Raw genomic sequence first — 20,064 nt, forward strand, 5'->3', positions numbered from 1 at the left:
CGTGTGACTATATCTTTTTTCGAGAGTTGTCCTACTGGCGCTATAAAGCTTGGTTCTCAGAAGGGCTGCCCGTCAGAATCACTTACTACAGTCACAGACGGGAAATGTCACCGACTAAAACATTGCGTAACGCCAATTGCAGAGGGACGTGATTCTGAATATTCATTGTACGGTTACGGTTCAGATATGCGCGGGCGTTGGGACAGCACGATCGCGTGTATCATCGCGAACGGTTCGAGCGGTTGTACGTTAACATGATCTATCGCGTTGGCGTTGCTAAAGTGTACGTAAAGTTTTTTTTTTTTTATTCATTTCGTTTATTTGATAGGCACAAATGCGTTAGCTTGGCGGTGCCAAATGCTTTTGTTTTTACATTTTGGATATCTTAAAACTAGGAGGTTACAATGTTGAAATATTTTTTTTTACAAAGGAAAAGAAAGTTTACAGCTATCTTAAGACTAGAAATAAGATTCAATATACAAAAGAGGGCCAAAAGATTTTTTTATGAAAAAAATTTAAAACAAGGGATTCACTTTGATATACAAGAGGGGGAGTAATAGTATTTTACGAAATATTTTACGGTTATCTTAAAACTAACAATATAGTTTAGTACACAAAAGGGGGAACAAATATTTATGAGAAATTTCACAGAAATCTTAAAACTAGGGATTCAATTCTATTTACAAGATGGAGGACAAGAGTTTCAATAAAGAGTAAAAATTATAGCTATCTTAAAACTAGGAATACAGAATACTAATTTGAATTTTTTAACTAAAACTTATGCTTGGTCAAGATATTCAAAGGGTGGCTTATTTCCGCATCAGTGTAGCAGCAGTTGTATCAAAGACAGGGGAGAGACAGGGAAAGAAGAGCAAAACTTGCAACTTTCGCTCGAACGGCGGGGGGGGGGGGGAGGGAGATCAGCGTATCAAATTTGCGCCTCAGTCTAGTAAGTCGTCGAGTACCGGATTGGCGGATGGTATTCTTCGGACCCGCGGGGAATCCTTCAAAAGTCATCGGACCTCGAGTCGCTCTCGCTTCAGTTTCCTTCTATGCAGGCGTAGTGGTAAGGGCGACGGCGGTTACATAGTGGCACTCTGGAGCTGATCGGTTCCACAAGGCAGGAGGAAACTCTAAAAACGAGAAATAAAAGAGAGGGGCTAAATTGGGATATTTATCGTTTTTATGAAGGTATAAATAAGGGACATATAGGGGAAATCACGAGTTGCCAGCATATCTCGGACTGGTACATTGGGTGGTCTACCTCGGGCCCGAAGGGATTCCTTTAACTGAGACCTGGCGTCACAATACCCGGCGCACACCCAGACAACGTGTTCGATGTCGTGATAGCCCTCGTCACAAGCGCACAGACTACTCTCCGCAAGCCCAATACGCCGCAAATGCGCATCCATGGTGTAGTGATTGGACATAAGTCGGGACATTACACGAATAAAATCCCGACCCACATCCATCCCCCCGAACCAAGGCTTCGTTGATACCTTTGGGATAATCGAATGTAGCCATCGTCCAAGTTCCCCATTGCTCCACGAGGTTTGCCAACTGTTGAGCGTCCTCTGACGACAAATACTAAAAAATTCATTGAAGCAGATTGGTCTTTCGTATATGTCACCATTTAATGCGCCCACCTTTGCTAATGAGTCGGCCTTTTCATTGCCCGGGATAGAACAATGAGAGGGGACCCAAACAAAGGTAATCTTATAAGATTTTTCAGATAACGTACACAAGGACTCCTGTATCTTCCCCAGAAAATACGGTAATTGCTTTTTAGGCTTCACCGCACGAAGAGCCTCGATAGAGCTGAGGCTGTCCGAAACGATGAAGTAGTGATCTGTGGGCAGAGTGTCGATGATCCCAAGGGTGTACTGAATTGCAGCTAACTCTGCGACGTAAACTGAAGCGGGATCATTGAGCTTGAATGAAGCGGTGATAGTATTGTTGAAGATACCGAAGCCAGTGGACCCATCGAGATTTGATCCGTCAGTGTAAAACATTTTGTCGCAGTCGACTTCTCGGAATTTATTATAAAATATATTGGGGATCACCTGCGGGCGTATATGGTCCGGGATTCCACGAATCTCTTCCTTCATGGATGTGTCGAAGAATACAGTAGAATCAGAAGTATCTAGCAAACGAACACGGTTGGGAGTATATGCAGAAGGATTAATGCTCTGTGCCATGTAGTCGAAGTACAAGGCCATAAATCGGGTTTGAGAATTAAGCTCGACGAGCCTCTCGAAGTTTTCAATTACCAACGGGTTCAGAATGTCGCATCGGATGAGCAATCGATATGAGAGTTCCCAAAATCGATTTTTTAGCGGAAGAACGCCCGCCAGCACTTCGAGACTCATCGTATGGGTCGAGTGCATGCAACCCAAGGCAATGCGCAAGCAACGATACTGGATTCTCTCCAGTTTGATGAAGTGTATGTTCGCAGCGGAGCGGAAACAGAAACACCCGTACTCCATCACCGACAATATCGTTGTTTGGTACAACCTGATCAGGTCTCCTGGGTGAGCACCCCACCATGTTCCAGTTATTGTTCGGAGAAAATTGATCCTTTGTTGGCATTTCTGTTTCAGATACCTAATGTGACATCCCCAGGTACCTTTAGAGTCGAACCAGACCCCGAGATATTTAAATGTGAAAACCTGGTTGATCGTTGCACCCATTAATAAAAGCTGGAGTTGCGCCGGCTCACGTTTCCTAGAAAAAACAACCAACTCAGTTTTCTCCGTGGAGAACTCAATACCCAGCTGAAGAGCCCAAGCAGACAAATTGTCCAAGGTATTTTGTAATGGTCCTTGCAAGTCGGCAGCTTTGGGCCCTGTAACAGAGACCACCCCGTCGTCTGCAAGTTGCCTTAGCGTGCATGAATTGGCAAGACAATCGTCAATGTCATTCACGTAAAAATTGTAGAGCAGGGGACTTAGACATGAGCCCTGGGGAAGACCCATGTAGCTAAATCGCGATGTTGTTAAATCGCCATGCGAAAAGTGCATGTGCTTTTCAGACAACAGGTTTAGCAAAAAGTTATTTAAAATTGGTGAAAGACCATGCTGGTGCAGCTTCTCTGACAGAATGTTGATAGAAACTGAGTCAAAAGCCCCCTTAATATCCAAGAAGACTGATGCCATCTGCTCTTTGTTAGCATAGGCCATTTGGATTTCTGTAGAAAGCAACGCAAGGCAATCGTTCGTCCCTTTGCCTTTGCGGAAGCCAAATTGTGTATCTGACAGTAAGCCATTTGCTTCAACCCAATTGTCGAGGCGAAACATGATCATTTTCTCGAACAACTTCCGAATACAGGACAGCATTGCAATCGGCCGATACGAGTTGTGGTCGGAGGCTGGTTTTCCTGGTTTTTGGATGGCGATGACCTTCACTTGCCTCCATTCATAAGGGACAATGTTACCCTCAAGAAACTTGTTAAATAAATTCAACAGGCGCCTTTTTGCAGTGTCAGGCAGATTCTTCAGCAAGTTGAATTTGATTCTGTCTAACCCTGGGGCGTTATTGTTGCACGATAAGAGAGCAAGTGAGAACTCCACCATCGAAAACGGTGTTTCGTTCGCGGTATCGTGAGAAGACGCGGCGCGGTACGTTTTCTGTACCGGGACAGAGTCCGGACAGATCTTCTTGGCGAAAGCGAATATCCAACGGTTTGAATATTCCACGTTCTCGTTGGTACTATTATGATTACGCATACGTCGAGCCGTACCCCAAAGAGTGCTCATCGCTGTTTCTCTCGTTAACCCGTCGACGAACCGGCGCCAATAACTGCGTTTTTTGGCTTTCATTAGACTCTTCATTCGCCTTTCTAACGACGCGTACTGTTGATAGCTAGCGGGTAACCCGTCTTCCCGGAAGGCCTTATATGCAGTGGACTTTTCCGCGTACAGCTCTGAGCACTCTTTATCCCACCACAGGGTGGGAGACCGTCTATGGGTATTCGCGCTGGGTACTGGTTTAGTCTGAGCTTGATTCGCACTGTCGAGAATCAAGCCAGCCAAAAACCTGTACTCTTCCTCCGGAGGAAGTTCTTGAGTGGATTCGATTTTAACGGATATCGCGGTCGCGTAACTCTTCCAATCAATGTTCCGTGTGAGGTCATACGATACATTGATTGTTTCCGATGGTCTTGAACCGTTAGCAATTGAAATCACGATAGGCAAATGATCGCTACCGTGGGGATCAGGGATCACCTTCCACATGCAATCTAACTGTAGCGATGTCGAGCAAAGCGATAAATCCAACGCGCTTGCGCGTGCTGGTGGTGTAGGAATCCGCGTCATTTCTCCCGTGTTTAAGATGGTCATGTTGAAATTATCGCAAAGATCTTGGATTAATGTTGATCTATTATCATCATGAAGACAGCCCCATACCGTACCGTGCGAGTTAAAGTCTCCCAGAACTAGCCGCGGTGCCGGTAAGGATTCCGTGATATTACAAAGCGTTCGGTGCCCTACCGAGGCTCTAGGAGGAATGTAGATGGAAGCAATGCAAAGGTCTTTACCTTTGATTAAAACTTGACAAGCGACAATTTCAATGCCTGGTGTCGAAGGGAGGTTAATTCGGTTGAAAGAATAGCACTTTTTGATCCCCAAAAGTACTCCTCCATAGGGGTTTTCTCGATCCAGACGAATTATATTAAAGTCGTGGAAGTTGAGATTTATATCGGAAGTTAACCAAGTTTCACATAATGCGAAAGCATCACATTTTAAACTATTTAGTAAAAATTTAAAGGAATCGATTTTCGGGAGGATACTTCTGCTGTTCCACTGTAGAACAGTGATCGAATCGGTGACCTCGTTCGATGACTTAGCCATCGAAGGATACGATCGCTGCAAGGAGGGGCCATTTAGTAGTCAACTGCTTCAAAAATGTTTGCACTATAGGGAGAAAACGTATCAGAAGGCTTTTAAGAGGATCAGTAACATTGAAAGCTGTGAAAATTAAGTCCACTATGTCAGAAAATTTCATTAGTCCGCTACTGGACTGAGTATCTGTTTGAAAAAAGGGGACACTTGGGGTTTTGGATGTCCCTGGAAGTGGTGGGTACTCCTTGTTAGAATTAATATTTCCAAGTCCTGGAGCAAATTGCTTCGGCTTTTGTGCATCACTTCCGTTGGATTTATTGGTTGTAGATGGCGCACTCTGAGTGGACGACACCTTGGCACCCTTACGAGGCAATGTAGGGGAGGCTGGATTTCTCCTCTTCCTGGATTCCCCTGGGTTAACCAAAGATGTTCCCTCTCGTGGGTCGTCAGATTCTTGCTCAACGCTAGCCAAACCAGCATAGGGATTTTCGGACAGGACAGATGGCGAAGCATTCTTTAGCATTTCTGCATAAGAACGCCTTGAGCGTTCCTTAAGGGAGCGCTTAATTTTATCCCCGCGCTGCTTGTACGCAGGGCATGATTTAAGAGCATGTGAAGGGCCCCCGCAGCAAATACACTTTTCAGTTTCTTTGTCGCAAGAGTCATCCTCATGCTCTCCTTCGCATTTGCCGCATCGTTTCTTATTTCCACAATATGTGGCTGTGTGGCCCAACTGCTTGCAATTGCTGCAGCTCATGACCCGCGGTACAAACAGGCGAACTGGTAGGCGAACCCTGTCAAGGAGGATGTAGTTGGGAAGAGAGGACCCGGCGAATGTCACCCGAAGCGAGCCTGATAGAGAGTAGGTAGTCTTACCTCCCTCGGTGTTTGCGGTATACAATTGTTTGCATTCTAAGATCTTAATCTGTTCAAGAGAGGGGTCCTTAAAGCAGCCAACCCCGTGCTCCAACAGTTCTTCGCATTTCAGGCCCGGTTCGGACACTACCCCATCGATTTCACAGGCCACACAAGGCACGTACGCTTTAAATTCCCGCGTAAAGCGCTCACAGCAAGCAATCGCGTTTGCCTGGCCGAGATCACTCACTAGAACACGTATCTTGTTTGCCCGAACACGTGTTATCTGAGTTACGGCCGGGTAATTAGCAGTCAGATCTCGAGAAAGTTTTAATATATTAACCGGTTTCTCTCCGGTCCGAAAATATACCACCCATGGCCCAGAGGAACCTTCTGGGTACTGCTTTATACGGGGAGCAATGCGAGTATTAGGGGGATCAGGGACTTCCATGATTGCATCAGATGGTATTTCGCCCTCGGCCATTTAAGCACGAGGGCAGAGCGTTATATAAACGGGAATGTGTCTTATTATTTGATTACAAGGTAGAGTAAAAGTAGGGAAAAGGAAAGAAAGCAAACGAGGAAAAAAAATAAAGCAAAACTTATCTGCAAACAACGTCGATTGTTCCGCACCAGCGAAAACAATGTACTGGATTTACTGTCGGCACCAGCAGAACGGCTGCTAACGAACGAACAAAGGATGACCTTGACTCACTAAAATTTACACACCGAGCACCACTGTGAAATATAACGATCCGTTCCGTTCAAAGGTTGGGAGACGTATGTACGTAAAGTTTTATAGCAGTGTGTCCTTTCGCATATTCGCGTGTTCTTGAATGATCGCGCTTCCACCCCGGGATTTTGGCTTTTCCCGGGATTCCCGTTTCCCGGGAATTTATTTTTACTACTTCCTGGGATTCGGAAATTTATTTATCTCATTTTTACAAAAGAGTGATTTTTTTTCCTTTTATATTTCGACTATATGTAGTCACATTTTCATTTTTACATTTTAGCGACATTCCATTTGCTAGAGATTACTGGGTAGGGAAAGTTATGATCCCCTATCATCAGAAGACAAAAGTTAAGCCCGTAAGTTATTAAGCCTGTTCTAATGACCCTGCCACTTCTAGTTTTCCGATCCGTATACTTCACATCCTTGATCTCACTTGAGTACTATGGCTCTAAATTTTCACAACTTTCCCTACCCAGTAATCCCTAGCCAATTGAATGTCGTTAAAATGTAAATAAGTTATTTTCTGGAAAATAGAATTTCTGCAGATAATATCTCGATCTACACATTTTGAAGTCGATGAATAGGTCAATAGTACGCTGTCAGCTGGTTCAAACAATAATTGATTTCGATTTTGAACTTTTGTGCAAATGTAACAATCCACATAATAAATTAGAAAATTTTCAAGAAAATTCCGGCACCAGCTCCTCATCTATAGAATTACATTTGATGAAAATGATAAAGCTTTACATCACAGATATGATTTATTTCAGTATATCGAGTTTCTATCTACGGTTCCCAGCATAAGGCAAATTGTACTAGTTTAACAGATAACAAAACATTATAGATCGATAGAGTATTACAAATGTCACATTATTTGATTTACGTGAAAAAATATATGAAAACAAACTATTTTAGATAATTCGTTTATTCGATACGGCTCATTGCGGTGTCTTAACGGAACCGAGGGTCTTTTATAGGGTAATGAGGTCGATTGTCGGCACCCTTTTGTCTTTGGCTCATAACATTTCTCCAATTGCATAATATAGGGGCATAAGCATACCAATGGAAAGCTAGAGACCTTAACTAATAACTGCTGAAAGTATTTAATTTATTCCGTCACAATGAAAAATGTTACTGACAATTTAGTGAAATCATAATTTTATACCATTTAGAAAAATATGATCGGTTGTCGGCACCCTAACAAAATTTAGTAAAAATGACACAATATGAATAAAAATCATCAACATTCAAAGAGAAAATAAAATTTACTTTACTTGACTTTTAACTTCATTCTTCATAAGAAGCACAATGTGTGTATGTGAAAAACTGATACGCGTAGTACGCACCACTAACCCTAGCAAAGTCGAACATCAAAATTACAACAAGTAGAAATCATATTTTGATAATAGCATAAAATTGAAATTTTATATTGCTATCAGTTTTAGATTTTTTAAATATGTCATCAAATTTTGGTCTCATTTTGCTATCCTTGCTTCTTTGAAGAATTATTTATGTTTATATTTCTTTGGTGAAACATAAAAGTGAATACATATTTTGTTATCAAAATTTTTTTCAACATCTGAATTAGCTTTCAATTTACTCTCACTGATAGCAGAATTAGTTTTCTTTTTGATGTCATAGCACAATTTTGCTGCCCTCCATTTTGATCTTTTAACCGTTAAAACGACCAAAACGACAACAAACTGATTGTTGTCAGACTCTGCTCGGGAACACACTGGTTGAACGCATTCATATTTACAGGATGACCAACCTATACCACACAGAATTGAATTAGATTATTTATTAAAAGTCAATATGTTACCCAAGTAACCAATAGGCATGAAAAGCGCTTTTTAACCGTTATGTATCCAACAAAACACCATTGTATTTAAGGCTCAAGTTACCTCAAGGCTTGGTAGTGTGCGTAAGAAAAATTGTGTTCAGCTTTGCCACCAGATTATCCATTTAAACCTTTTCAAAACTCTAAAAGAAGAATATCAGTCGATTTATTAGATCATCACGATTCAATTCATGCAAAATACCTGCTGGAAAAACCATCGGCTTAGCTGGATGGTGCTTTTGAAAAAGTGGTTGTGATTTTTTATCACACTACCACACCGAGCTGGGGCACGCAACACAACTGCGCAATGAAAAAACCACAGCCACTTTTTCAAAAGCACCATTTAGCTAAGCCGATGGTTTTTCCAGCAGGTATTTTGCATGAATTGAATCGTGACGATCTAATAAATCGAATGATATTCTTATTTTAGAGTTTTAAAAAGGTTTAAATGGATAATCCGGTGGCAAAGCTGAACACAATTTTTCCTACGCACACTACCAAGCGTTCAATTCTAACACATGCTTAAAAAAGGTAACTTGAACCTTAAATACGTTTATTTAGGCCCAAATGCTGTAGCTTAACGAGGCCGATAATTCATTTTTTTTTTATTACATGTCACATGTTAGTGGGGGAAGGGAAAGCCGTATTTAGGGGCGGCTTGCTCCCCTCTTATGTAAGTAAAGGAAAAAGGGTAGGAAGTGGGATACATATTGTGTAATTGACATCGTCGTTTGCTGATTGATCATTGTGGCGGATATGCACACTTTGTTGTAGTGTTGTAGTTTCCAGCCTGTAATCGCAGGGGCGAGGGGAGGGTCGATATTTCGGATAATTATTGGCACTCTATATCATCTGCATGTGAGGTATGCAGGGATTGTAATTCTCTCTCACTCACGCGAGAAGTAGCTTATCCGATGTCCAACTTTTCCGAGATAAGATGAGTCGCAAAATTCTCCGTCTCCACAAATAGCGTGAGAATGATTTTCCGGATAAAATTTATTTGACTTTTCCTTCTCACCGGAGAAGGTGATAAAATTTTAATTTCATGGAAATCGATAAAAAAAAAAACTTAAAAAAATACGCTTAATTACAAAGAAAAGCGGCACAGAAGTATGATAGACTTGTTTTATCGTGTTTTGGAATAACGACAGCAAAGCAGGGAACACAAAAAGGATACCGTGATAAACTCATTCACTCATTCTCCGGCTGTTTTATTTATCCGGAGAAATAACACGTTGTATTTATCCGGAGAAGTTGTGTGAGTGCCAATAACTTTTCGTGCGAAAATGTGAGTTTTTATTGTCGCAGTAGCAAACTATCCGGGCGCATTTACTCATATGAGCGATAAATGCAATGCCTGGAGGTATGTCATGATGTTCTGGATAGACGGTTATCAAGAAGGGTATGCACCGAAGACTCGTGAAGCAATGCCATATTGTAGATACAGGGATAAGTTGGTCATGGTTGGACATGATCCTTGACATCGTACGAATAAAGTCCCGGTTCATATCCAACCCCTTAAACCAGGCATTCGTTGATACCTTCGGGATAATGGAATGTAGTCACCGCACAGAGGAGTAACTAGAACAAATTCTTGGCCAATATCCAAAAACATTTTTTTTCGATTTTTTATTAAGTTATATTTTTATTAGATACCTAAAAGCATACTGCATATTATGGCAAAATAAAGAGTTTGCCAAAAATTGCTAAAGATTTTTTGCATGGATGCAAAATAGTGATATTTTAAGGGGTTTTTAATCTTTTTTTATTATATAAACAGCAAAATCGCTTTCTAATGATGATGGCTGTATTAAATAAGACAATATTAGAAGAAACGTAATTGAACACAACTATTTGTGTAACCTCAGCTTAAAAATAACCGAAAATAGTAGTGTTTCTGTGTATTGGACCAGCTTTAGAAACACCCTTTTTAAACATTTTATTCCAAATTTGAATGATAAAAAAGTTACATTATACGGCAAGATCCGGCAAAGTTGCTGAAACAACATTACAAAACAAGATTCCAGCTATCCGAAAAGCATTCAATCTGTTCCGATCTTTTCCGATCCACAAATTCCAAGCGATTTGAAAATATTGATATTTCCACTAATTTGAGATACGTCAAAATGCTGTAGGGCCAAATACTATGTTTGGCAAAATGTATATCTATGAATATGTGCACAGGTTTCCATTTTCTTCTCCCTTTTCCACTGACCAACTTCCATGCATTGGGAAAAACAAATGTATTCACAAAGATTACCTCGAAAATACTAGTATTCGGAAGGATCTATAAAAATGACCTCTGCACTGGTAGGTGGATAGATGCCAAATTGTCCCAAAAACTAGTTATTTTCTATTTTTAGTTCATATTTAGGCATAATAACAGCAATAGCCGCAATAAATAGTTTTGGCCAGGATTCGACCCCAGTTACTCCTCTGTGCGGTCCGTCCCAGATGCCCATTGTTCCATGAGGTTTGCCAACTATCGAGCGTCCTCTGACGAGAGATACTGAAAATTTCGTTGAAGCAAATTGGTCTTTCGTAAGTGTCGCCTTCTAATGCGCCCATCTTGGCTAAAGAGTCCGCCTTCTCATTGCCCGCAATAGAACAATGTGACGGGACCCAAACCAAGGTAATCTGGTAAGATTTTTCAGATAAAGCACTCAGATATTCCTGTATTTTCCCCAGGAAATACGGTGAGTGCTTTCCAGGCTTCGCCGCACGGATGGCCTCAATGGAGCTGAGACTATCCGAAACGATGAAGTAATGGTCTGAGGGCAGGGTGTCAATGATCCCGAGAGTATACTGAATGGCAGCTAATTCTGCGACGTATATTGAAGCAGGATCATTGAGTTTGAATGAGGCAGCAAGATTTTCGTTGAAGATACCGAAGCCTGTGGACTCGTCGAGAATTGATCCGTCAGTGTAGAACATTTTGGCGCAGTCGATTTGATGGTATTTGTTATAGAAAATATTTGGGACCACTTGTGGGCGAATATGATCCGGAATTCCACAAATCTCTTCTTTCATGGATGTATCGAAAAATACATTTGGATCAGAAGTAGCTAAGAGATGAGCACGGTTGACGTTATACGTAGATGAATTGATGTTCTGTGCCATGTAATCGAAGTACAAGGATATGAATCGGGTCTGAGAATTAAGCTCGACAAGCCTTTCGCAATTTGCAATCACCAATGGGTTCAGAATATCGCATCGAATGAGCAATCGATATGAGAGGTCCCAGAATCGATTTTTCAGCGGAAGAACGCCCGCCAGCACTTCGAGACTCATCGTATGGGTCGAGTACATACAACCCAAGGCAATACGCAAGCAACGATACTGGATTCGCTCCAGTTTGATGAAGTGTATGTTCGCAGCGGAGCGAAAGCAGAAACATCCGCACTCCAACACTGATAATATCGTTGTTTGGTACAGCCTGATTAGGTCTCCTGGATGGGCACCCCACCATGTTCCAGTTATTGTACGGAAAAAGTTGATCCTTTGTTGGCACTTCTGTTTCAGATACCTAATGTGACATCCCCAGGTACCTTTAGAGTCGAACCATACCCCAAGATATTTGAATGTTGAAGCCTGAGCAATAGTTTGATCCATTAATTGAAGCTGTAGTTGCGCTGGTTCACGCTTTCTAGAAAATACGACTAGCTCAGTTTTCTCCGTGGAGAACTCGATACCCAGCTGGAGAGCCCAAGCAGACAAATTGTCCAAGGTATCTTGCAGTGGTCCTTGCAAGTCGACGGCTTTAGGACCTGTAATAGAGACCACACCGTCATCTGCAAGCTGCCTTAGCGTGCAGGAATTGACAAGACATTCGTCAATGTCATTCACGTAAAAATTGTAGAGGAGAGGGCTTAGACATGAGCCCTGGGGAAGGCCCATGTAGCTAAATCGTGATGTCGATAAATCGCCATGCGAGAAATGCATTTGTTTTTCAGACAACAGGTTTAGTTATTTAAAATTGGCGAAAGACCATGCTGGTGCAACTTCTCATAAAGAATGTTGATCGAAACTGAATCGAAAGCCCCCTTAATATCCAAGAATACTGATGCCATCTGCTCTTTGTTAGCATATGCCATTTGAATTTCTGTTGAGAGCAACACAAGGCAATCGTTCGTCCCTTTGCCTTTGCGGAAGCCGAATTGTGTATCTGACAGTAAGCCATTTGTTTCGACCCAATTATCGAGGCGAAACAAGATCATTTTTTCGAATAACTTCCGGATACAGGACAGCATTGCAATCGGACGATACGAATTGTGGTCGGAGGCTAGTTTTCCTGGTTTTTGAATGGCGATGACCCTCACCTGTCTCCAGTCATGTGGGACAATGTTACCCTCAAGAAACCTATTAAATAAATTCAACAAGCGTCTTTTGGCAGAGTCTGGCAGATTCTTCAACAAGTTGAATTTGATTCTATCTGGCCCCGGGGCTTTATTGCTACATGATAAGAGAGCAAGTGAGAACTCCACCATCGTAAACGGTGTTTCGTTCGCGGTATTGTAAGGCGACGCGGCGCGGTAGATTTTCTGTACCGGGGCGGAATCCGGACAAACCTTTTTGGCGAAATCGAATATCCAACGGTTTGAATATTCCACGCTCTCGTTTGTACTGTTTCGGTTTCGCATACGTCGGGCCGTGCCCCAAAGAGTGCTCATCGATGTTTCTCTTGTTAACCCGTCGACAAACCGGCGCCAGTAACTGCGTTTCTTAGCTTTCATTAAATTTTTCATTCGCTGTTCTAATATCGCGTACACTCGATAACTAGCAACTAACCCGTCGTTCCGGAAGGTTTTATACGCGGCAGCTCTCTCCGCGTACACGTCTGAGCACTCTTTGTCCCACCACGGGTTGGGAGAACGTTTTTGGGTGTTCACGTCGGGTACTCGTTCCGTCTGAGTTTGAATCGCGGTATCGAGAATCGAGTTGGACAAAAACTTATATTCTTCCTCCGGAGAAAGTACCTGTGTTGAATCGATAGTTTTGGATATCTCAGCAGCGTAGCTCTTCCAATCAATGTTTCGTGTGAGGTCATAAGGAACATTGATTGGTGCCGATGGTCTTGAACCAGTGGTGATTGCAATTACAATTGGTAAGTGGTCACTACCGTGGGAATCAGATATTACCTTCCACTTGCAATCTATCCGTAGTGATGTCGAGCATAAAGAAATGTCCAGTGCACTTGCTTGCGCAGGTGGTCTAGGAATCCGTGTCATTTCCCCTGTGTTCAAAATTGTCATATTGAAGTTGTCACAAAGGTCTTGAATTGTCGAAGATCGATTATCGTCGTATAGACAGCCCCACCCCGTATCGTGAGAGTTAAAGTCTCCAAGAAGCAGGCGGGGCGAGGGAAGGTGTTCAATCACGTTGGAGAATCTTCGATATCCCATCATGGCCCTAGGAGGAATGTAAATAGAAGCAATGCAAAGATCTTTGCCTTTGATTGTTGTTTGACAAGCGACAACTTCAATGCCTGGCGTCGAAGGGAGGTTGATTCGATTGAAGGAGTAGCACTTTTTGATCCCTAAAAGTACCCCTCCATATGAGTCTTCTCGACCCAAGCGGATAATGTTAAAATCGTGGAAGTTGAGGTTTATATTAGAAATTAGCCATGTTTCACATAGGGAAAATGCATCACAATGATTGTAATTTAGCAAGTGTTTTAATGAATCAATTTTGGGGATAATACTTTTGCAGTTCCACTGTAAAACAGTGATCAGATCCCTGATTCCGTCTAATAAGTTAGCCATCGAAGGATACGATCGCTGTAAGGAGGGGCCATTGTTCAGTCAACTGTTTTAAAAATGTTCTTACTGTTGGTAGAATAGCAACCAGCAAGCTTTTCAGAGGATCGGTAATGTTGAAAGCAGTGAATATCCAGTCCACAATGTCAGAAAATTTAAGGAATCCCGCTTTAGGTTGAGTTTCTGACTGTAAAATTCTAGCACTTGGGATTTTTGGTGCCCCGGGGAGTGCTGGGAACTCCTGGTTGTATCTCAATTTCCCAAAACCAGGAGGTATTATCTTCGGATTTGTACCAGCACTTCCAGTTGATGAATTATTTTTATTTTGTACCCTTGTTTGGGACAACCTAGGACCCTTACGAGGAAGTTCAGGTGAGTTTTGATTAGGTCTTTTCCTAGAGTTTCCAAGCGGAGCCAAAGAATGCCCCTCGCAAGGGTCGTTAGAGGCGTTATCGTCAGTTGGCAAGAGAGCGAATGGGTTTTCGGAGATAAGTGGAGCAGCTCTTTTAAGCATTTCTGCGTAAGAGCGTCTGGAGCGATCTTTGGCGGATCGCTTCAGTTTATCCGCGCGAAGTTTGTACGTTGGGCATGTCAAAAGTGCATGCGGATTCTCCCCACAGTAAACACACTTCTCAGCGCGCCTACTGCAAGTATCATCCGCATGGCGTTCCCCACATTTACCGCACCGTTGCTTGTTGCTACAGTAGGTGGCCGTGTGACCTAGCTGCTTGCAATTGGAACAATTCATGACCCGCGGTACAAACAGGCGTACAGGTAGACGAGCTCCTCCCACTTCAACGTAGCTCGGAATTGCAGATCCGGCGAAGGTTACGCGAAACGCGTCTGATGGATAGTAATTACCATCTTCGATGGACTTTGAGTGCAATTGCTTGCACTCCAAAATCTTAACTGATTGAAGGTTAGGGTCCTTAAAGCGGCCAGCCTCATCATTCATCAGATCATCGACAGTTAGACCCGCATCGCTTACCACACCGTCGATCTTCACATCACGAGAAGGGATGTAGACGCGGTACTCCAGCGTAAAGAGGCTATTGCTAACGATATCATTGGCCTGTTTCAAGTCAGTAACGACTACGCGCAGTTTATCTGACTGAACCTTTTTAAACTCGGTTACGGCCGAGTAACGTTTTGTCAGCTCCCGTGCAACAGTTATGCTGTTTAACGGTTTATTTTTAGGCCGAAAGTATACCACCCAAGGACCAGCGGATCCATCCTGGTAAACCTTGACTCGGGGGGGGGGGGGGGCTGTGAGACATTGGGGGAAAGTGGATCGACCATAACATTATCTGTCTCAGTATCAGATATACGTTCTTCTTCCCCGTAATATTCGTCTTCGGAGGGTGATCCTTCTGTTTGTTCCATTTTGTTGCGGGAGCAACACGCTCGACCGGACTATTTAATTTAAATCAAAATAAAAAATCAAAAACAATAATAAAAAAAATCGATAAGAAAAGTAAAAAACGAAACACTTCACCAGTTGGTTCCTGACGAGCTGGTAGGTGAATTGATCCTTCGTTTGTTTTATCCGTCACCCGCGTGTCCTTCACACAAAGCCGTCTTTCAGGCAAGAAAACTGTTTAGTAACGCACTTCACTGCACTACCTTCACCGATATCGCAGGTAATAATTATCACTCGCGGGACTGTTTATTAGTAATGCTTTACTGCAGCCTCTGCCACAGCAAGCACCTTCGTACTACCGAAAAAACTAAACCACACCGGAAAGAACAAAAAGCACTTGTTTCTCGGTACACGTTCGGTTACGAATGAATCATAGCTTGTAGTACGAATAGAAACAATACAGACGCCGAAATGTAATAAATTCAAATATTTTTTAAAGCCAAACGTCACAAAATAAATAAATTATTGCAGTGAGAAAATTTAGAAAAATATCAAACCACGTTTATAAACCAATATCGCTAGTTCTCTTTTGAACAAAACACCATTAACAGGCCAACGAGGGTACCCACAAATTGAAATGCTCATAACTATGGCTTCCTTTAACCGATTTGGACACTTTTTAATTTCGTGAAATTTAACCGGATGAATGGATTTGGTTCTTGGTAATCCGGATTTTCCGAAATGATGTTCCAGCACTAGGATATGATTTGGGAATTTCATTAATTGAAACCTAAAAAGGTACCCGGGTACCGCGTTGGACACATAACGGTTAAAAACCGCTTTTGGCAAAATAGACCGCTTCATTATTTCTGTTGCCATGAAAATATTTTTAGGGCTTTTCTTCTTTCAAAATGCTGATTAATGACAAGAAGTTTTTAAATAGTTTATTGAAATGAAAATGCCAATATGCTGCAAGAAGCATCTGAAATCCAAATAAAATGCTACTTTACTGCATATACTAGTACATACTTGGTGGTTACTTGGGTAATGTTGGGTTTCGAGATGATCTATAGAACTCAAAAATTGATGTTCGCCGTCACTCTAAAAACAAACGGAGACTTCAAAATGGTTTTCCCTGGTAGATTCCTCGTTCAACGGAATGCAGATACGCGAGAAATTAGGATCTTTGCTTGCTATTATTTGTAAACATTTTTGATGGGTCTATTTATTTCACAGTTTTAAATCAACATGGTGCCGAATTATTCCTCATCTAGGAGGAGAAAACAAAAGTAACTGTGAACAGTTACTCGAAAAACCATCAATCCACTCTGGGGTTGGCAATAATGTTAGATTATCGTGGCTCGAGTGATTAAAAAGTACAAGGAAATTCTCACTACTGCCATCCATTCTTGTCAACTGTGGTTGAGGGTCATTTGGAAAATCAAACATGATCTCAATACCTTGGGTTAGGGTTTGGCGAAAAAACCTGTACGACGAGGTACTGACTCGATGGATGTGTCTTCATCGACGGTGAAATCTATGGGAATTTAAAGCAAACCGAGATCCCGGGAATTAATTTATTTATTTCCCGAATCCCGGCAAGCTGAAAACACCCGGGAAATGTAAGCTCAAATCGCGCGGGATCGCGAATCTGATACTTAATTTTCGATATACAGTTCAGATGGTAGAATAAAGATAGTTCTTCCATATAACTAGAGTTCCCGGTCATGTCGCATGGAACTTTAATTTCAAATACAGGGAAAGATGGGGTTAAACGCACACCCTAAGGAAATATGATCATTACTCAGCTATAGAACATAAATTAGGAGAATTTAATTAATGATATCGTTTAGCCAACATTTTCCTCTGTAATCACAATCAAAACGCTTTGCAAAATATACTTCGGGATTTTTTCGAGAGTCGAGATCTTTTTAAATGGGATTTATAACATAAGTAATCACAAAAAATATTTTCATCGAGTAATTTCATCACAAGATGGCGGCTGTGCATCATTTTCCCCATGTGAGTTTTTTTGGAAGGGGTTTATAGGCGGAAATCTATCTCCTCCACAGCTTTGTGTGAGGGGGTGGGCGTAGCGTATTGGTATATCGATTGCCTTGTTCGCAGCGCACCTGGGTTCGAGTTCCGGCCCCGCACATAGGGTTAGAAATTTTTCATAAGACATTTTTTAACCCGAAGAGGCAAATGACCTTAAGGTTAAAACCTCTATAATCGAAATAAAAAAGCTTTGTGCGAAAAAACGCCGAAAATGCTTTAAAAATCCTGCGTACGTCGCTGCAGAAACCAATTTCAAATATTCTGTGAAAATTTCAAAGCGAGCAAAAATCATTTGTTCGAGTTACATTTTTAGCTAGCTCAAGAAAAGTAGTTTCGAGAAAAAGACGGGTAAAATTTTTAGTACACTCGGGGTTTACATAAGAGGCGTTGTGGTAAGATTGATAATTTGAACATATATTGTTTTCGTCTTCCATTTTTTGGAATATCATTTTGAACGTCCCTAATCACATTTTAAATCAATTAATAAAAATTCGATTTTCAATAAGTTCTAGTGTTATAACCACTTAAATAAAGTATATAGTACATACATCAAATAATTTTTCTGAGTTACACTGAAGCATCTTTTTACAAGGAACACTTTTGTATCCTGATAAGTCAAGTACATACATTAAAATTTGAAATTTTTTGAGTTACACTGAATGCTCTTTTCATACGGTTTCTTTGGCGACGATTTTATGCGACATAATCTTGTGGAATTTTAAGCAATTTTAGAAATTATTTTCTTCGGTTTCGAAGCTATTAGTACCCTGCATGAAAAAAACAACTATTGTATTAGTTTGCACTACTCGCGAATTACTTTAATTATTGGATCAAAGAAAGTACAATTTAACTAATGAATGGTGTATTTATTTTTCATTCCAGGGTTGAATGGCTATCCAAAACTGGCTCTCCCGGGTGTAAGATTGACAAGGCGGAATTTACCAACTGGGGAACGTTGTCGCGGTTCGCATTCGCAGACTTTGCCATAAGATTCTAAGAATAACACAATCCGATTAATTTTAAATATTAAAAAACAAATTATTCGTTGAATCGTTCTACTGAGGAGTACAGAAAATGCTTCTGCTTTCCCATAGCACTACAATGCTTCTCAGGTGTGTGATTCCGTTGTTTTGCAATTCTGTAAACTGTATAGTATAGCGTTTATTCATTAATACACGCGACCTTTGCAAAATGAAACTATAACTACGCTGTATTGTGTCTGTATATTTGTAAACACTAGAAGAAACATTGATTTTATTTATTCTGAACAATAGAAAATCCGTTGATTGAGATATGAGACCAATAAAAATCAGCTCAAAGGAATACTGAGCTTGGCACTTTTTATCCAATGATATACCAGTATCAGAACAGCCAAATGGTCAAGATTGTTAAATTTAATTCAACACTTTTGTCTTGAATGCAATGGAATATATCGAGCGAGAGCGCTATTTACTTTTTAAGTCGAAAATATTTAGCTTACAATAGAAGATAATTATAATGAATAAAGATATTTACTAGCACTTACAGATTTGCGTTTTGGTGACCTTGAACTTCCCTCAGAACGAGTGCAGGAGTAGCAATAACACAACAGGTGCTCTTCAAAACACTTGCACAGGAGACAATATACTTCTACACAGGGCACTATTGAAATTTGAAACACTCTTAGACACGTTATTGAAATCTGCGTAGTTTAATATGATCAACAATGTATTAGATGTACACCAATTTACGTAAAACACAGCACTCGCCCGTAAAGTGAGGTTACTCGTAAGTAAGGGATATAAACAAAAACCAAATTTGACAGTACGCCGGTCAGTGATGCCAAAAAAAAATAAATTGAGAAATAGATCATTGCGTGATGACAACAATATGAAAAATATACCATGCTATCGAGCTTAAGCTATAGCTAATTACTATATAATTTAGCTTAGTAATTACTAATTTACAATATTATTTCGCGTTCGCGTTATATGTTAGAATTTGAATGCGTTTCAAACCTACATGCAGATCACTCTAGAAATGCATTGCAAATTTGCATCTAATTTGATAAATGCATCTTATTTCCATTTTGTATTGTGCCTTGTAGAACTTTGGATGCTACAAAAAGAGAATATAGGGTAAGCGGTTTCGTATAACTTGTGCACTACGGGGGACAGACCACTATACTACCCATGATCGCATATTTGTCCCGTTTTCTATGGGATTTCCTATCTTTATGGGACTGGTTTGCGGCAGTATAGTGAAATCGTTCCCAAGCATAAAGGATAACCCTGGTCCACGGACGGGATTCGCGGATAGATGTTTTCTTTTTCATTTTTTATTTTTCAATCCCCATACTACTCACACACGCTCTCGTTCTGGTTCACATATCGCACACATGCCATCTCATTTTCGCCTACACTGGTTCTTTGGTTTTATGTCTGCTTATTTCTGGTATTACACAACTCTATCTTGGATCCGCCATCTAGACTAGTTTGCATACAGTACATAACTCAAAAGGCCCACTAGGGCCGTTTTCTCACAGGCACATTACTTAGTGACCTGGGATTAGTGACTAGAAGAACATTTCCTTCTAATCGCTAGAAAACGTGACTGCGAGAATAGGGCCCCTGATGTTTTCGAAG

General features: G+C 41.2%; 2 protein-coding genes across 3 annotated transcripts in view; one reads left to right on the plus strand and one right to left on the minus strand.

Annotated features, from left to right (window-relative positions):
- Positions 1-18,966, plus strand: part of LOC131682177 (acylphosphatase-2) — a 29,713-nt gene extending 10,747 nt beyond the window's left edge. For both annotated transcript variants that reach the window (XM_058963466.1, XM_058963465.1), the window contains one exon: positions 18,323-18,966. In XM_058963466.1, coding sequence (XP_058819449.1) covers positions 18,323-18,437 — 115 coding nt within the window. In that variant the 3' untranslated portion in view covers positions 18,438-18,966. The remainder of the gene's footprint in view (positions 1-18,322) is intronic.
- The window catches only part of LOC131682173 (phosphopentomutase), a 207,858-nt gene extending 188,625 nt beyond the window's left edge, over positions 1-19,233 (minus strand). Inside the window, exon 1 of the mRNA XM_058963450.1 lies at positions 18,966-19,233. The gene's annotated coding sequence lies outside the window, so the exon portion shown is untranslated. The remainder of the gene's footprint in view (positions 1-18,965) is intronic.
- Positions 19,234-20,064: the final 831 nt, after the last annotated feature.

This window comes from Topomyia yanbarensis, chromosome 2 (genome assembly GCF_030247195.1).
Source record: "Topomyia yanbarensis strain Yona2022 chromosome 2, ASM3024719v1, whole genome shotgun sequence".
Lineage (NCBI taxonomy): Eukaryota > Metazoa > Arthropoda > Insecta > Diptera > Culicidae > Topomyia > Topomyia yanbarensis.